The sequence below is a fragment of the Ranitomeya imitator genome, chromosome 3, assembly GCF_032444005.1.
Source record: "Ranitomeya imitator isolate aRanImi1 chromosome 3, aRanImi1.pri, whole genome shotgun sequence".
In the NCBI taxonomy this organism is placed as follows: domain Eukaryota; kingdom Metazoa; phylum Chordata; class Amphibia; order Anura; family Dendrobatidae; genus Ranitomeya; species Ranitomeya imitator.
In genome coordinates, this window is record NC_091284.1 from 163,248,948 (window position 1) to 163,264,850 (window position 15,903).

The 15,903-nt window shown below is 39.7% G+C and overlaps 1 protein-coding gene across 3 annotated transcripts in view; it reads right to left on the reverse strand.

Moving 5' to 3' along the window:
* PNPLA4 (patatin like phospholipase domain containing 4) overlaps positions 1-13,103 on the reverse strand; it is a 230,113-nt gene extending 217,010 nt beyond the window's left edge. For all 3 annotated transcript variants that reach the window (XM_069761578.1, XM_069761579.1, XM_069761577.1), the window contains exons 1-2: positions 13,070-13,103; positions 9,930-10,115 (exon numbers count right to left, since the gene is read on the reverse strand). In XM_069761578.1, the coding sequence (XP_069617679.1) occupies positions 9,930-10,109 (180 nt within the window). In that variant the 5' untranslated portion in view covers positions 10,110-10,115; positions 13,070-13,103. The remainder of the gene's footprint in view (positions 1-9,929; positions 10,116-13,069) is intronic.
* Positions 13,104-15,903: the final 2,800 nt, after the last annotated feature.

The following is a 15,903-nucleotide window of genomic DNA, read 5'->3' on the forward strand; positions in this document are numbered from 1 at the left end:
GTAAAAACACACGGTCCAGATACTGATGACACAGTGATTCAAAACACTGATGACACAGATGGTAAAAACACACAGTCCAGATACTGAAGACACAGTGATTCAAAACACTGATGACACAGATGGTAAAAACACACGGTCCAGATACTGATGACACAGTGATTCAAAACACTGATGACACAGATGGTAAAAACACACGGTCCAGATACTGATGACACAGTGATTCAAAACACTGATGACACAGATGGTAAAAACACACAGTCCAGATACTGATGACACAGTGATTCAAAACACTGATGACACAGATGGTAAAAACAAATGGTCCATATACTGATGACAAACTGATTCAAAACACTGATGACACAGATGATAAAAACACACAGTCCAAATACTGATGACACACTGATTCAAAACACTGATGACACAGATGGTAAAAACACACAGTCCAGATACTGATGACACACTGATTCAAAACACTGATGACACAGATGGTAAAAACACTCGGTCCAGATACTGATGACACACTGATTCAAAACACTGATGACACAGATGGTAAAAACACCCAGTCCGTATACTGATGACACAGTGATTCAAAACACTGATGACACAGATCATAAAAACACACTGTCCATATACTGATGACACAGTGATTCAAAACACTGATGGCACAAATGGTAAAAACACACGGTCCAGATACTGATGACACACTGATTCAAAACACTGATGACACAGATGGTAAAAACACACAGTCCATATACTGATGACACAGTGATTCAAAATACTGATGACACAGATGGTAAAAATACACAGTCCAGATACTGAAGACACACTGATTCAAAACACTGATGACACAGATGGTAAAAACACACGGTCCATATACTGATGACACAGTGATTCAAAACACTGATGACACAGATCGTAAAAACACACGGTCCATATACTGATGACACACTGATTCAAAACACTGATGACACAGTTGGTAAAAACACACAGTCCAGATACTGATGACACAGTGATTCAAAACACTGATGACACAGATGGTAAAAACACACAGTCCATATACTGATGACACACTGATTCAAAATACTGATGACACAGATGGTAAAAATACACAGTCCAGATACTGAAGACACACTGATTCAAAACACTGATGACACAGATGGTAAAAACACACGGTCCATATACTGATGACACAGTGATTCAAAACACTGATGACACAGATCGTAAAAACACACGGTCCATATACTGATGACACACTGATTCAAAACACTGATGACACAGATGGTAAAAACACACGGTCCATATACTGATGACACAGTGATTCAAAACACTGATGACACAGATGGTAAAAACACACAGTCCATATACTGATGACACACTGATTCAAAATACTGATGACACAGATGGTAAAAATACACAGTCCAGATACTGAAGACACACTGATTCAAAACACTGATGACACAGATGGTAAAAACACACGGTCCATATACTGATGACACAGTGATTCAAAACACTGATGACACAGATCGTAAAAACACACGGTCCATATACTGATGACACACTGATTCAAAACACTGATGACACAGATGGTAAAAACACACGGTCCAGATACTGATGACACAGTGATTCAAAACACTGATGACACAGATGGTAAAAACACACGGTCCAGATACTGATGACACAGTGATTCAAAACACTGATGACACAGATGGTAAAAATACACGGTGCAGATACTGATGACACACTGATTCAAAACACTGATGACATAGATGGTAAAAACACACGGTCCATATACTGATGACACAGTGATTCAAAACACTGATGACACAGATGGTAAAAACACACAGTCCATATACTGATGACACACTGATTCAAAACACTGATGACACAGATGGTAAAAACACACGGTCCAGATACTGATGACACACTGATTCAAAACACTGATGACACAGATGGTAATAACACCCAGTCCAGATACTGATGACACAGTGATTCAAAACACTGATGACACATATGGTAAAAATACACAGTCCATATACTGATGAAACAGTGATTCAAAACACTGATGACACAGATGATGAAAACACACAGTCCAGATACTGATGACACACTGATTCAAAACACTGATGACACAGATGGTAAGAACACACAGTCCAAATACTGATGACAAACTGATTCAAAACACTGATGACACAGATGGTAAAAACACACAGTCCAGATACTGATGACACAGTGATTCAAAACACTGATGACACAGATGGTAAAAACACACGGTCCAGATACTGATGACACAGTGATTCAAAACACTGATGACACAGATGGTAAAAACACACGGTCCAGATACTGATGACACAGTGATTCAAAACACTGATGACACAGATGGTAAAAACACACGGTCCAGATACTGATGACAAACTGATTCAAAACACTGATGACACAGATGGTAAAAACACACGGTCCAGATACTGATGACACAGTGATTCAAAACACTGATGACACAGATGGTAAAAACACACAGTCCAGATACTGATGACACAGTGATTCAAAACACTGATGACACAGATGGTAAAAACAAATGGTCCATATACTGATGACAAACTGATTCAAAACACTGATAACACAGATGATAAAAACACACAGTCCAAATACTGATGACACACTGATTCAAAACACTGATGACACAGATGGTAAAAACACACAGTCCAGATACTGATGACACACTGATTCAAAACACTGATGACACAGATGGTAAAAACACACGGTCCAGATACTGATGACACACTGATTCAAAACACTGATGACACAGATGGTAAAAACACCCAGTCCGTATACTGATGACACAGTGATTCAAAACACTGATGACACAGATCATATAAATAAAATTATTATTATTATTATTATTATCATAAAAACACACTGTCCATATACTGATGACACAGTGATTCAAAACACTGATGACACAGATGGTAAAAACACACGGTGCAGATACTGATGACACACTGATTCAAAACACTGATGACACAGATGGTAAAAACACACGGTCCATATACTGATGACACAGTGATTCAAAACACTGATGACACAGATGGTAAAAACACACAGTCCAGATACTGATGACACACTGATTCAAAACACTGATGACACAGATGGTAAAAACACACGGTCCAGATACTGATGACACACTGATTCAAAACACTGATGACACAGATGGTAAAAACACCCAGTCCGTATACTGATGACACAGTGATTCAAAACACTGATGACACAGATCATAAAAACACACTGTCCATATACTGATGACACAGTGATTCAAAACACTGATGGCACAAATGGTAAAAACACACGGTCCAGATACTGATGACACACTGATTTAAAACACTGATGACACAGATGGTAAAAACACACAGTCCATATTCTGATGACACAGTGATTCAAAATACTGATGACACAGATGGTAAAAATACACAGTCCAGATACTGAAGACACACTGATTCAAAACACTGATGACACAGATCGTAAAAACACACGGTCCATATACTGATGACACACTGATTCAAAACACTGATGACACAGATGGTAAAAACACACGGTGCAGATACTGATGACACACTGATTCAAAACACTGATGACACAGATGGTAAAAACACACGGTCCATATACTGATGACACAGTGATTCAAAACACTGATGACACAGATGGTAAAAACACACAGTCCATATACTGGTGACACAGTGATTCAAAATACTGATGACACAGATGGTAAAAACACACAGTCCATATACTGGTGACACAGTGATTCAAAACACTGATGACACAGATCGTAAAAACACACGGTCCATATACTGATGACACACTGATTCAAAACACTGATGAAACAGAAGGTAAAAACACACGGTCCATATACTGATGACACACTGATTCAAAACACTGATGACACAAATGGTAAAAACACACGGTCCAGATACTGATGACACACTGATTCAAAACACTGATGACACAGATGGTAAAAACACACGGTCCAGATACTGATGACACACTGATTCAAAACACTGATGACACAGATGGTAATAACACCCAGTCCAGATACTGATGACACAGTGATTCAAAACACTGATGACACATATGGTAAAAATACACAGTCCATATACTGATGAAACAGTGATTCAAAACACTGATGACACAGATGATAAAAACACACAGTCCAGATACTGATGACACACTGATTCAAAACACTGATGACACAGATGGTAAGAACACACAGTCCAAATACTGATGACAAACTGATTCAAAACACTGATGACACAGATGGTAAAAACACACAGTCCAGATACTGATGACACACTGATTCAAAACACTGATGACACAGATGGTAAAAACACACGGTCCATATACTGATGAAACAGTGACTCAAAACACCGATGACACAGATGGTAAAAACACACGGTCCAGATACTGATGACACAGTGATTCAAAACACTGATGACACAGATGGTAAAAACACACGGTCCAGATACTGATGAAACAGTGATTCAAAACACTGATGACACAGATGGTAAAAACACACAGTCCAGATACTGATGACACAGTGATTCAAAACACTGATGACACAGATGGTAAAAACACACGGTCCAGATACTGATGACACAGTGATTCAAAACACTGATGACACAGATGGTAAAAACACACGGTCCAGATACTGATGACACAGTGATTCAAAACACTGATGACACAGATGGTAAAAACACACGGTCCAGATACTGATGACAAACTGATTCAAAACACTGATGACACAGATGGTAAAAACACACGGTCCAGATACTGATGACACAGTGATTCAAAACACTGATGACACAATTGGTAAAAACACACAGTCCAGATACTGATGACACAGTGATTCAAAACACTGATGACACAGATGGTAAAAACAAATGGTCCATATACTGATGACAAACTGATTCAAAACACTGATGACACAGATGATAAAAACACACAGTCCAAATACTGATGACACACTGATTCAAAACACTGATGACACAGATGGTAAAAACACACAGTCCAGATACTGATGACACACTGATTCAAAACACTGATGACACAGATGGTAAAAACACACGGTCCAGATACTGATGACACACTGATTCAAAACACTGATGACACAGATGGTAGAAACACCCAGTCCGTATACTGATGACACAGTGATTCAAAACACTGATGACACAGATCATAAAAACACACTGTCCATATCCTGATGACACAGTGATTCAAAACACTGATGGCACAAATGGTAAAAACACACGGTCCAGATACTGATGACACACTGATTCAAAACACTGATGACACAGATGGTAAAAACACACAGTCCATATACTGATGACACAGTGATTCAAAATACTGATGACACAGATGGTAAAAATACACAGTCCAGATACTGAAGACACACTGATTCAAAACACTGATGACACAGATGGTAAAAACACACGGTCCATATACTGATGACACACTGATTCAAAACACTGATGACACAGATGGTAAAAACACACGGTCCAGATACTGATGACACAGTGATTCAAAACACTGATGACACAGATGGTAAAAACACACAGTCCAGATACTGAAGACACAGTGATTCAAAACACTGATGACACAGATGGTAAAAACACACGGTCCAGATACTGATGACACAGTGATTCAAAACACTAATGACACAGATGGTAAAAACACACGGTCCAGATACTGATGACACAGTGATTCAAAACACTGATGACACAGATGGTAAAAACACACAGTCCAGATACTGATGACACAGTGATTCAAAACACTGATGACACAGATGGTAAAAACAAATGGTCCATATACTGATGACAAACTGATTCAAAACACTGATGACACAGATGATAAAAACACACAGTCCAAATACTGATGACACACTGATTCAAAACACTGATGACACAGATGGTAAAAACACACAGTCCAGATACTGATGACACACTGATTCAAAACACTGATGACACAGATGGTAAAAACACTCGGTCCAGATACTGATGACACACTGATTCAAAACACTGATGACACAGATGGTAAAAACACCCAGTCCGTATACTGATGACACAGTGATTCAAAACACTGATGACACAGATCATAAAAACACACTGTCCATATACTGATGACACAGTGATTCAAAACACTGATGGCACAAATGGTAAAAACACACGGTCCAGATACTGATGACACACTGATTCAAAACACTGATGACACAGATGGTAAAAACACACAGTCCATATACTGATGACACAGTGATTCAAAATACTGATGACACAGATGGTAAAAATACACAGTCCAGATACTGAAGACACACTGATTCAAAACACTGATGACACAGATGGTAAAAACACACGGTCCATATACTGATGACACAGTGATTCAAAACACTGATGACACAGATCGTAAAAACACACAGTCCATATACTGATGACACACTGATTCAAAACACTGATGACACAGTTGGTAAAAACACACAGTCCAGATACTGATGACACAGTGATTCAAAACACTGATGACACAGATGGTAAAAACACACAGTCCATATACTGATGACACACTGATTCAAAATACTGATGACACAGATGGTAAAAATACACAGTCCAGATACTGAAGACACACTGATTCAAAACACTGATGACACAGATGGTAAAAACACACGGTCCATATACTGATGACACAGTGATTCAAAACACTGATGACACAGATCGTAAAAACACACGGTCCATATACTGATGACACACTGATTCAAAACACTGATGACACAGATGGTAAAAACACACGGTCCATATACTGATGACACAGTGATTCAAAACACTGATGACACAGATGGTAAAAACACACAGTCCATATACTGATGACACACTGATTCAAAATACTGATGACACAGATGGTAAAAATACACAGTCCAGATACTGAAGACACACTGATTCAAAACACTGATGACACAGATGGTAAAAACACACGGTCCATATACTGATGACACAGTGATTCAAAACACTGATGACACAGATCGTAAAAACACACGGTCCATATACTGATGACACACTGATTCAAAACACTGATGACACAGATGGTAAAAACACACGGTCCAGATACTGATGACACAGTGATTCAAAACACTGATGACACAGATGGTAAAAACACACGGTCCAGATACTGATGACACAGTGATTCAAAACACTGATGACACAGATGGTAAAAATACACGGTGCAGATACTGATGACACACTGATTCAAAACACTGATGACATAGATGGTAAAAACACACGGTCCATATACTGATGACACAGTGATTCAAAACACTGATGACACAGATGGTAAAAACACACAGTCCATATACTGATGACACACTGATTCAAAATACTGATGACACAGATGGTAAAAATACACAGTCCAGATACTGAAGACACACTGATTCAAAACACTGATGACACAGATGGTAAAAACACACGGTCCATATACTGATGACACAGTGATTCAAAACACTGATGACACAGATCGTAAAAACACACGGTCCATATACTGATGACACACTGATTCAAAACACTGATGACACAGATGGTAAAAACACACGGTCCATATACTGATGACACACTGATTCAAAACACTGATGACACAGATCGTAAAAACACACTGTCCATATACTGATGACACAGTGATTCAAAACACTGATGACACAGATGGTAAAAACACACGGTCCAGATACTGATGACACACTGATTCAAAACACTGATGACACAGATCGTAAAAACACACAGTCCAAATACTGATGACAAACTGATTCAAAACACTGATGACACAGATGGTAAAAACACACGGTCCAGATACTGATGACACAGTGATTCAAAACACTGATGACACAGATGGTAAAAACACATAGTCCAAATACTGATGACACAGTGATTCAAAACACTGATGACACAGATGGTAAAAACACATAGTCCAAATACTGATGACACACTGATTCAAAACACTGATGACACAGATGGTAAAAACACACGGTCCAGATACTGATGACACACTGATTCAAAATACTGATGACACAGATACCATTTTCTCACGTGTTTATTTAAACATGGATGTCTGAATGAGGCCTATGTGTTACAAATGCACACAGATAAGGCTGGTATAAGGTGCATGTAGTGCACCATGTCAGCTTACACCCTATCGGAGTTGCCCAAAACTATTAGATTTTGTGGGCTGCCTAGTACGATGTAATTACTCCCCACAAGAACCGACACTATATTTCTCCCCTCTATCATTAAAGAGCCTGAAGGCATCCTACAAAATAATACATATCTTTTTATATACTTTGTTCAAAATACACAAGCTCACAGCGTGCATTAAGGGTGCTCATTGTCTTGTCAGTCACTAAACTGAAATTCACATCAAAAGCAATTTACTGAAAAGTGCATCGCATTCAAAAACAGTAGGTCCCAATACTTTTTGGGACTCACCACAGATTCACAACAAAATAGTTTCTGCATTCCCTGCTTCTGCTTTTCTACAGGCTATGAGAGTTCCTCCTGATTGGCTGCATTATACCATGTGATTTAACAGCAGTAAGGCATCCCTACAGGATTACCCTAAACAGCAGTCTTTATCCAGCTGACAGATTTGCATGGCATTGAAAGGGTAATAAAATATGCACAGTCATGCCAGTTTATTAAAATATCATTCCAATTAGTAAATTTACATTGGTGAATTGAGTTAAAGGGGTTGTCCACTACTAAAGACAACACTATATTAAATGCCTGAGTTCTGTGATTGACTAAAATCTGCAAACCTTATACTCGCTTCCCGCAGCAAAGAAGAGCGATTTTAATCCTATTGTACATACCAGAACTATTTTAATAATATTAATAAATGTGAAGCTTTACCCTCACTTTATTTTGTATATGTTTTACCATATCACCACCTTTAGTTCTATATACTATGATTCTAGTAATGTCTGCTGAGGGCCTCGCAGGGCGTGAATGACCTTGCCATGTCACCAGTGCAGCCTATGAACTGCTGCGCTGCGGATGGACTGCCTAGCTCCTGCTTCATACACGCAGAACATTTCTAGAGCTGCCGTCGGTGCGGGAGGTGAGTAGAAGCTTTTCTCATTTCACTTGAGTGACTCGGGCATTTAAAAGAAATCTCCAGATTTATAGCACTTCATCTAAGAACAGCATAGTGTAGAGAAGGAGACCATCGCTGCACCCATTTAGATTACTGGGTGCAACAGTTGTGATACAATAAGTTTTTAGATTTGGCATGTAGCTATCCTCGCCCACACTCCTGATTAGCAGCTTTGTCTGCACGTTGTACACTGACAGTAAGCTGCTAATTGGGGCCTATTTGGACCAGGAGGCATGTGGGCTGCTGGTTCGGCAGTGATAATCTCCTGCTGATAAAACACTCATTGTATTGAAACAACAGCATAAAGCCTAAGCTACATTGCTGAAATTAGTGTCTCAGCCCCTACCTTGTGCTGCCCTTGGATTACATAACAAGACATGCTGACAAATTCCCTTTTGTGAACATCTCTTTAATGCAATGTTCTAATTCTGTACACTATACTTACACAATCTCCCCCTATAATGACAGTTTATTTTAACCTTCAGTTTGACCTTCGTGGTGTCGTCACATGTGCAATAAAGGATATTTGCGCGTGCGTCTAATATGTTACTAATACAGCCATCACTAACGGATGCGTGCAATGTCCAAGCAGTTATCTTCATGTATGTATTTCAATGCTTTTAGGTTTATATTTAGTGTTTGAGGTAATTATTACTTAATTTGATCAAAAGACATTAATTAACAGTGTAAACTAGTTTTTAAGTCAAAGAGCCAGATAAAGACTTACGGTATCTATATATCTCCCAGCAGATTGTACCTTTAATTACCTGTATTTTGTGTGGTGCTGTTAATAGGACTGTAGCAACCAGGGATCCGGCTGAAGCCCCAGCAAAGACCTTCACCCTACTCAACAGCTTCTGGCCATGAGTTACAAGAGCAGATGCTGCCCCCAAGTGGTAGATGCCGAGAAATCCACAGGCAGAAAACGACAGATTCAAATGCTGCATTGTGTTCTAGAAAAAATGACAGTCAAATAGAAAAGCTTTGTATCAAGGTTAAAACATAGAGATGCAAATCATTTCCCTTTCTTTAGAAATGTTTTTTTTTGTTACATGAAAAGAAATGTCATTTGTTATATGAAGGTTACTTGATAAATCAACATTCTAAACATTTTTTTTTTTAATTATTTGGGAAGTTCACAGTGAGGATCTCGGAGTCACGCGTATCACGTCCTTGTCACATATGAGCTCAGTGAGAATCATGATGGGGTCTTATCTAAGGGGCACTGGAAACCCAGAAACGGCTTTGAAAAATTGCAATTTTCACATCCCATATTTTTTTTAATTGTATAAATTCCAAAATATCACACGCAGCCATTTTTACAGATGCTTTTGCGTCATTGCCATGAAGCAGCGTGTTGATCATTTCCTTTCCTTTTTTTGCTGTCACTTATATTATTATATCATGTTAACGGCATGAATAAGGACATCCGTCAGAAACGCGTCTGCGGTTACTAATGTTTCTGGATTATAATGGACCTTAAATAAAGAAGATTTTTTTTTACTTGACCCACGTGCGTCTCTCAAAATTTTTGACTACATATTAATAGGTTATGAAATATTAATACCAGAATTCCTAGGCCTTTATCTGTGTCTCCTGTGTCTTGTAAGGGTTCATATACTAATACATTGGCATAATCAATGAAATGTTGGCATTATGGCTCTTTACACCTACGTTTAAAGGGAATGTGTCACCAAGTTTTTACTACCACATCTGAGCGCAACATGATATGGGGCAGATACCCTGACTCCAGTAATGTATCATTTTCTAAGCTGCTTGCTGGAGTTTTGATAAAATCATAGATCTACCATTTCTCTGAATACTGAGTTCTGCATAATCCCACCCCCCAACTGATTGGCAGATTTCTGTTTACATTCTCCATTGGAAGAAAGCTGCCAATCAGTGGTAGGGGTGGAGTTATACAGAGCTCATGAATATGGAGGACTACATGGCAGCAGGTTAACTAGTCCTCCAGTGACAATCCCCTGCTGTTAAAACAAAGACTTTATCAAAACCAGGCTAAGTAGCGCAGTAAGTGACACATCACTGGAATCAGGGTCTCTGTCCATACATTATGCTGCTCTCAGATTAGGTGCCAAAATCCTGGTGACAAATTCCATTTTAAAGACTGCTATGATATATTTTGTGTTATCAATTAAACATCAGATAAGAGTAAATAGGTACAAAGACAACAAGTGGACACGGATGGTAGCAAACACTGTTATTATGGTTCGTATACTAGGAATCAAAGGCAACTTGTAATTGTTTGGCATATGTTTATAACCTTACATATATAGGTCATTACATATATACATACACATACAGGCTCCGACTGGCTGACAGGAGAAGAGGAGAAGCCTCTGTGCAGGAGTGGGCCACCACTCTCATATATAAAGAGTATTTGGCACAATATATTTGATTCATTATGTACAGACAAAGGTGGCATCTTATTAATTCAACATTCAACCCAGTTTATTGTTATAGAAAATTGTGAATGAGGATAATGCCATATTTGCATGTGGCCAAAAAGAAGGGCCCTGGAGTTGATGTTACTGGTGGGCCTTTGGCACCCCAGTACAACAATGTATATATATATATATATATATATATATATATATATATATATATATACAGTACAGACAAAAAGTCTATGAAAATTGTAAATTCACCCTGAAGGCATCAAAACTATGAATTAACACATGTGGAATTATATACTTAACAAAAAAGTGTGAAACAACTGAAAATATGTCTTATATTCTAGGTTCTTCAAAGTAGCCACCTTTTGCTTTGATGACTGCTTGGCACACTCTTGGCATTCTTTGACTTCAAGAATAGAATAATCTATATATATAATTGTCTAAGGGTTTTTCCGTCTGTCTGTCTTTCTGTCTGTCTGTCTGTCTGTCTGTCCTGGAAATCCCACGTCTCTGATTGGTCGAGGCCGCCAGCGACGGACACAGCGACGATGATGTCATAAAGGACGTAGACATCCCGTGTCTCCGATTGGTCGAGGCCACGACCAATCAGCAACGGGCACAGCGACGATGATGTCATAAAGGACGTAGAAATCCCAAGTTTCTGATTCAGCGACGGGCACAGTATCGACGTAGATGTCATAATGGTTGCCATGGCGACGATGATGTCATAAAGGTTGCCTCGACCAATCAGCGATGGGCACAGTCTGCCGCAAATTCTGGAAACATCACTGTCCATATACTACGGGGACATGCATATTCTAGAATATCCAATGCGTTAGAATCGGGCCACAATCTAGTATATATATATACATATATATATATACATATATATATATATATATATATATACATATATATATATATATATATATATATATATATAGCCATTATATATATATATATATATATATATATATATATATATATATATATTAGGTCACTATATATTATATATATATTAGGTCATTATATTCTATTATGTGTAATGTATTATTATATATATTAGGTCATTATATTCTGTATTTGCCGTACTACCTCAAGCCGTGTGGAATAAAATATGGTCAATATGGCAGCCAGCTGCAATCTGGACTTGAATATATTTATATTAGCCAGAAACTAATAGCTTGTGGTTGTCTTTGGCTGTAAATATTAGTAGTGACTTTTGAGCATTGGAGGTGGCCATAGTCTCCGCCAGTGCTTGTCCTACCAGCTGGCACTAAACCCCCAGTGTAAGCAAATACCTAACAATAACTTAGTTACATAGAGCCAGATGACACATAAAGCCGAGGCTTTTCTGCCCTCCCCCTTCCCTACACAGTACTGAGAACTATGTGCCAGTCTCTGGGCAGTGCCAGCTCTCACAACAGCCCAGAACTGCGGCTTCCAAGCGGGCTGCACACAGCAAACATTTGTTATTCCAGTTCTCTGACCTTTTCTCTCCTGCCATAGAAACCAGGAAGGATTTTTTTTTTATCCTGCACGCCTTCCTTCCCATGTCACTACCCAATAACAGCGAATGTTAGAACATCCAATAGGGATGCCAGGCTCATTCACCATGCCTGATAATAAAGGATGTGTTTTTTTCCTCTCAGGAGCTAAGCTTCTTATTCAAATGTCGTATATCTTGACCTAAATCTCACCTCAAAATGGTTCCTTTTCTTCGTTTCTTGTCTTTTATCGCACGTTGGGTCCAAGCTCGGTACAAGAGCCTTCCTGTGCAGTACAGCTTTCCTTCAGCTGTCCCTTACAGATGTATAATTCATGGGCATGCTGTCACAGACTTTCACTTAGCGATTTCCGAGCTCACAAATACATATCACTTTTTGCTATTACACAGAAAGAATCCTATCATACCGAATGTATTATTCACAGACGTCTATGTTATTCACTGCGCTGACACATATAGCTAATCCCAGATACGCTCACTACAATCCTACCGCTGTAGCCCAGTGTTTTGTGTAGTTCTTTTGCGCCGTAGATCTCCAAGAGACAATGAAATGGCATGCATATTTTATATATCCAGAAGCTTTGCGGAGCAGCAAGTAAATGCATGTAACACATTAGATACTTGTTTGATAGCACTGGAGGTTTTGGGAAAATAATGGCGGAAATTCTCATATAAAAGGGTTGGTATATCATACAAAATGCGCAAGTTTAACGTTGCTATTAACATGATGCAGGATGTTACGTATCACTAAGATTGATAAAATCTTACACAAAAATGTAACACAATAAAACAATAAAGTAAAATAAAACTCTGATTTGTCACGTCTTTTCCTTATGGCAGGGATATTTGATTGACATTGAAGATATTTGATGTGAAATGAATGCTCCTGATTGGGGTCTCTCTGAAGCCCAAAGCATAATAAACATAGGGTAAGAAAAAAATAACTAATAGCTAGCTACTAGAAATAACCAAATACATTCAAATGGAATTGAATTCTGCTTCAATATCAAAATGTCTGAAATCGTCAAAATGCATATATTTTTGTAACTGTTTTCCATGTGGATTCAGCAGAACAGTAGGGGGTCATCAAAACACTGAACAATGAAAAAAAAATACTTATCTGACTTTACTGTCAGCCTCGTCAGCCCCTTTCCTCTCTTTCTTTTTATCACGCCTGCCACATTAGAAGGGTGGAGAGCTATGTGCTGTTAGGCCGGCGTCACACTGGCGTTTAAAACGGCCGAGTGCAATGCGATAAAAAAATCGCATTGCACTCGGACCAATATTAAGTTAGGGGCCGCTCCCAACAGCCGACTTTTTGTCGACCGTTTTTCTCGGTCCCAGACAATCGCAGCATGCTGCGATTGTCTCGGACCGAGGAAAACTCTCGGCTCACTCGCACCCATATAAGCCTATGGGTGCGAGTGAGACAGCGCACACCACTCGGATATCATCCGAGTGATGTGCGTTGTAAGCGGACCCCAGCAATGGAGGAGATGGAGAAATTCATTTCTTCGCCTCCTCCGCAGCTGTGCTCCGATCCTCCCTGTGCGAGAGAATCGGAGCACAGACGCATGACACTCGGCTCCTGCTCTGCTGCGAGCAGGAGCCGAGTGTCATTAGCATCGGATGCAATACGCTAGTGTGACGCCGGCCTTATAAAGGAACTCTGAGGTAAAGGACAAAAACTAAGAAAAAGTTAGAGGGGTATTCCCATCTCCAAGATCCTATCCCAATATGTAGTAGGTGTAATAATAATAACATTATTAAATATCTCCAATTAGAAATGTAGTATCGTTTTTCTGATTCTCTATATCTCTTCGTCATGTGCAGGTATTGCAGGACCTTAGGTATCCAAGGTAACAACCATTAGCAACTAGCTAACTGTCACTATATCAGTGGTCATAACCATGGATACCTAAGGTCCTGCACAGTAGCGTAGCTACTGGGGGGGCAGAGGGGGCCATCGCCCGGGCCCACTGGGAGCCAGGGCCACTTCTGTGACGAGGCAGAACATAGTATAGGAGCAGAGCAGTATAATGTCTGCTCCTATCTGACAGAGACTCTGCAAGCTGGCTACTAGCACAGTGGCCGGCTGCAGTCTCCCTCCTGCAGTGAATGGTTTCGCCTGTCTGACCTGATCATGAAGCTTTTCCTGGCTGCAGTTTTCTTCACTCTGTGCATGCTGGGATGATAGGCTCAGGCACGCTGGCTCCTAGTGCCCACGTTGCATTTCACCTAGACACTTCCTGATCCTGCCTGCAAACTTTATCAGTAAGTGCTGGGGATGGAACATTTTAGGTTTATTAAATTCAGGTATGTCACTGTGATGTGATTGTGAGACTATTGGGGTATTGTGGGCGCTGAAAGTGGGTGAAGGGGGATAGGGTACTGAGGGGGTGGATGTGAGATGATGGGGGTATTGTGGAGATGGGGAGACAGGGCACTGGGGGGTAAATGTGAGACCATGAGAGTGTTGTGGGGGCTGAAGGTGGGTGAAGTGGGACAGGGCACTGAGGGGGTGGATGTGAGTAGATGGGGGCATTGGGGCTGAAGTGGAGGAGGGGGACAGGGCACTGGGGGCTGAATATTATAATGTTTTGTTATGATATTATATGTGCTCTATCACATGTAATATTTGCTGTCTAGGGAGGCTGGAGATGGGGGGGAGGGCAGGGGACTTTTGATAAGTGCCACCTGGTCTTTTATGGGTATTAGTATACGAAGCCCCCATATAGTAGCCAAGAGCTGCATCACATTTACAGCACCACTCCAGCATTTTTTTTATTTCACTGCTGGAGCGGTGCTGAAAATCCA